Here is a 4,846-nt window from a genome sequence, read left to right as displayed (position 1 = left end):
CACTGTATTATTGACAATGTCACGTCACGTTACAAACCTGTTACATAGACAATAAAAAATTAAAAAATAAAATAAAAATTTTAAAAAATTAATAAAATAAAATAATCACATATTAGTTAATGTTATTAGTAACTTTTTTTAAAAGATTTTTTTCAAAAGTTTACCTACATTTTACATAAAATTTTTAAGAAGGATTAACTTGAAATTTTTTAACTACAATGAATACTAACCGAGTAATTAAGTTTTTTTTTTTTTTGTATGTGTACAAAATTAGAGGGTATGACAATGTTAGGGAAACTGTTTACGGTGTTGGGCAAAAATGTCAGTGACCTCCTAGGGAGGATTTCCAGGACGCCAGAGAAAAAAAATGCTATTGCCAATTGAAGGATGCCATACACTTTTTGTCACTGATTTAAGTAGCGCATGCTTGACTTTCTTAAAGGTTTCAGGGCGAGTCTTGTATGCGAAAAAGAATAGTTCTTCATCGGAAGTTAGCCTCATCATTCTATAGAATAGAAAACCATTGCACAGTTTCCTTTTCCAAGCTGAGCGGATTCACAGTTTCACCAGTAGAGCAACTTTTTATAAATAGAGCTGCATTGGTTTCACCAGTAGTCCTTGCATGAGCAGATCCCATCTCTGAAATGATGAAAACGAGTGGCATCTCTAACAATAAATTGGCGATTAACAATCTTGCTAACCAACTTAATGAATAAATGACAATGCACACACACTCGCAAGTTTTTCATTACAGTAATTTCTGTTCCACTCTTAGAATTCAACAAAGCAAATGCAATTGCCAATTTTTCACTGTGCACCCCTGTACCAATTAAGAGTTCTTCACTTCTTCCTTGACATTTCTCATCTGGTGGAAGAATCTCCTTCACAAGATTTTCCAATTTATCTAACATCCTATATATTTCCTTACTTCGAGGATGGCTCAGATCCCCCGAGTGAAAAAGGTGCATTTTTCCCTTATATTCCACATAGCTGTGTCCTGGATCCTTCCTGAGCTTTCTTTCCCTCATCATGACTCTAACTCTTAAAACCCCCTCTAAGTTGTTAGCATCAGTGTATATATTGGACAACAAAACATAGTAACCTATATTCATGGGTTCAAGCTCAACAACATGCTGAAAGGCCAACTCTGCTACCTTCACATTCTTATGAATCTTGCAAGCACCCAGAAGGGCACCCCAAACAGCACCATCAGGTTTCACCTTCATTGACATTATGAGATCCACAGCCTCCTCCAACCTACCTGCACGGCCTAATAGATCCACCACACAAGAGTAGTGCTCCGGACCAGGCTGCAAACCATACTTCATTTTCATGTCTTCAAAATACTCCAAACCCCTATCAGTTAACCCCGCATGGCTGCAGGCCGAAAGAACACTCACAAATACCGTCTGATCCGGCCTAACGCCTGACTTAACCATCTCATCAAAAAGCTCTATCGCAACCGCCCCCTGGCCATGGATCCCATACCCACCAATGATTGCCGTCCAGGAAACCAAACTCTTCTCCCCCGAGCAATCAAAAACCTTGCGCGCCTGAGTCAGGTTTCCACACCTAGCATACATATTCACAAGCGCATTCCTCAAAAACGGATTAGAATCAAAACCTAACCGCTCAATCTCGCGCTCCACCTCCCGACCAATTCCTTGTGCTCCAAGATTTGCACAAGCTGACAGAAGCCCCAGAAGAGTAACAGCATCAGCACTCACCCCACTCGATTTCATCTCATTATAAACCTCCAAAACACTCCTAGCATGCCCGTTTTGCGCGTACCCAGAAATCATAGCATTCCAAGTAATCAAATCCCTCACAAACATTTCGTCAAACACTTGGCGTGCAACTTCAACCTCCCCACATTTCACATACATAGTGACCAAACTGTTAGCCACAGCCAAATCGGTCACAAACCCAAACCTAACAACACACCCATGAAGACACGAGCCGATTTTCAAATGGGTAGCCACGGAACAGCCAGAAACCAAACTCAACAGTGTAACAGCGTTAACACTAACGTTACCATTAACGTCCAAACCGTCCTCCTCCTCCCTCCGCATTTGACGAAACAACTTGACAGCCTCAAGAGGGTTGGAGTTGAAGGAATAGCCGGAGATCATTGCATTGTAGCAAATGGTGGGATTCGGCATTTCATCGAAAACCTTGCGCGCATGGTGAGGGAGGGAGCACTTGGAGTAGGTATTGATGAGGGAGGAACGGGTATACGGGTCGGGTTTTGACCCGGTTCGGATGACATGTGCATGGAGCTGGGAAGCAGTGAGAGGGAGAGAGAGAAAGGCGCATGATTTGAAAAGAAAGGGGAAAGTGAAGGTGTTGGGAAAGAATGAAGAACGGAGCATATGACGGTAAAGGGTTAGAGCTTCTCTGTACTGCCGTTGCTTCGATAGCTGCCGGAGCTGGTTGTTCCACGCCGTAGTTGGGTTGGTGTATGGGGCATAATGGGAGTCCCACATCGACATTAATGAAATAGTAGGCAGAGGGGAATCCTAAGTAGAATGACAACCTACGAATTCAAACACCTGAGCCAATTTGTGTTTCATTTTTCTTTTCCAACAGCAATCATGATTCTGTGAGCAGTGATCCAAAATAACAAATGGAGATTTCCTCTTTTTTATGTTCTTGTTAGGCAGGAGGACATGGATAAGAGGCTAGAACCAAAATGCTGCCCAGGTGCCCAATTTTTTTTAAAGCAATAAAAAAATAGAAAACTAATTATTATAATAATTATTAGTATATTATAATAACTAATAAAATGTAAATTATTAGTAAAACTATACAAAAAATTCCATTATAATTTTTTTTTTTTTAATTTTAGGTTCTTAATTGACTTTAAAACATAGCTATGAAGAATGGTATGAGTTATCAAAAAAATGGCTAGAAGAGAATTCATTTATTAATTGTATAGATTATGATGATAACACAATAAAAAATATTTATTATTATAATAATTAAAAAATATTAAAATTATAAAACATGTCAATAAAAATGATTATAAAACTAAATCACTTTTATTATTTTTTAAAATTTTACTATGTGTAGCTCTTTGATTGCGAATATATATATTTCTTTTAATCATCCATAGTTTATTGAGTTTGAAAAAATAATTTAAATAATGAGGTTTATCTACACAAATTAGTTGAAAAAATACAACTTAAGTTTAACTTTTTCTTCTTTTCAGAGACGGGATTTTCTTTTAATTAAAAGTTGGAGGGGTGTCTTAATATTAATAATGATAATAACTATATTTTGTTATATTTTCTAGTTTCATTTTTTTTTTAATTTCATTAATTTCCAGTATGCCACTTTTTTTATATAAGAAAGCACTTGAGAGGAAAAAAAAACTAAATAAAAAATATATTTTTTTATAGTAATTAGTATTATATCAAATAAATTAGAAATCATTTTATACTCTAAAAGTTATTATATTTAAAATAGTACTTATTAAAAATATTGTTAGTTTGCTAGTTATAGTCAAATAGGTTTCTAATATTAATTAAAATTTTGTAATTCATATTAAAGATCAATTTGAATTTGATGTACAAATTAATATATATTTTTCTAATGATAAATATTATTTATATATTAATAATTTTTAGTTTATAAAATATTTTTAATTTAATTAATTTATTGATAATTTTATGTGAAATTTTGATAATTTACTTTAATTGATACTTGTAGATCTGTTAGAAAAGAAGAGAGAGGAGTTTTTTATATAGTAAAAATACGCATGTTCACATATAAGAAAGGATAAAATTCGTAACAAGTAAAAACTATATATTTTAAACTGTTATTAGTGGATAATGAATATATAAGGAATGATTTAATATTTATTTATAAACAAATCGTATCATATTATTCTTACTTACGATATCCATACATATTTATTATCAGTAAAAAATTAAAATTAAAACTATATTTTATTAAGTTAATATAATTAAAAATAAATTTAACTTTTATTTTATTAAATTAAATTAATTAAAAAAATTAATTTTTATTTTATTAAATTAAATTAATTAAAAATAAAATTTAATTTATAATTTATTAAATTAAATTTAGTTAAAATTAAAATTAAATTTATACATTTTATTTTTATAATTTTATTTAAATTTCATTTTAAAAATATATAAATTATTTTTCTATAATATCTGAAGAAATCTATGAATATTGACAAATTTAAATGGTATCGGTCAAATAACCAAATAAATAATAACTGAAATTTTCTATGTGGATTAAGTAACTGTTAAACACTGTCAATCAGACTTAAAAGATTTTTGTCATCCTTATCATTAAGATACCTGATCTTGTATTAATTTAATATATATTAGACAAATGCATAATTTTTTAATATTACTTTTAACTTTATAAATTAATAACTTCATAATTAATCATCTTCTAATTCTAATTTATATTCATTGTTATTGAAATTAAATAATTATATTCATTAAAATTAAAAAAAAAATTCTTTTGTAATTCATTATATAATTCAAATAAAATTTCTCTTATCACATTATAAAATTTTCACTCATTTTTCTTTTTTTTTTTTTTTTACTTTCTTTCATCTCATCTAAAGAATTTCACTTTTCTTTTCTTCTTTCCTTCTTCACACTGACTCTCACTCCAATCCAAAACAATAAAAACATTATATCAATTTAACAATGGAGACAAAGACTCAATAATATCTACATATAATGCAATTATAGTATATATTTACAACTTAAAAGAATAATTACTAAAAAATTCAATTTATCCTTTTCTTTTTCTTCTTTTTACAAATTAAATACCACACAAAGCCAAACTTACCAAGTAATTGCAT

General features: G+C 30.9%; 1 protein-coding gene across 1 annotated transcript; it reads right to left on the bottom strand.

Moving 5' to 3' along the window:
* Window positions 1–353: 353 nt before the first annotated feature.
* LOC106771175 (putative pentatricopeptide repeat-containing protein At3g11460, mitochondrial) lies at window positions 354–2,731 on the bottom strand. Its single transcript, XM_014657099.2, has one exon. The coding sequence runs from the start codon at window positions 2,490–2,492 to the stop codon at window positions 606–608; it is 1,887 nt and encodes a 628-aa protein (XP_014512585.1). The 5' UTR covers window positions 2,493–2,731; the 3' UTR covers window positions 354–605.
* Window positions 2,732–4,846: the final 2,115 nt, after the last annotated feature.

The sequence above is a fragment of the Vigna radiata genome, chromosome 8 (genome assembly GCF_000741045.1).
Source record: "Vigna radiata var. radiata cultivar VC1973A chromosome 8, Vradiata_ver6, whole genome shotgun sequence".
Classification (NCBI taxonomy): Eukaryota; Viridiplantae; Streptophyta; class Magnoliopsida; order Fabales; family Fabaceae; genus Vigna; species Vigna radiata.
This window is presented reverse-complemented; position numbering and strand designations above follow the sequence as displayed.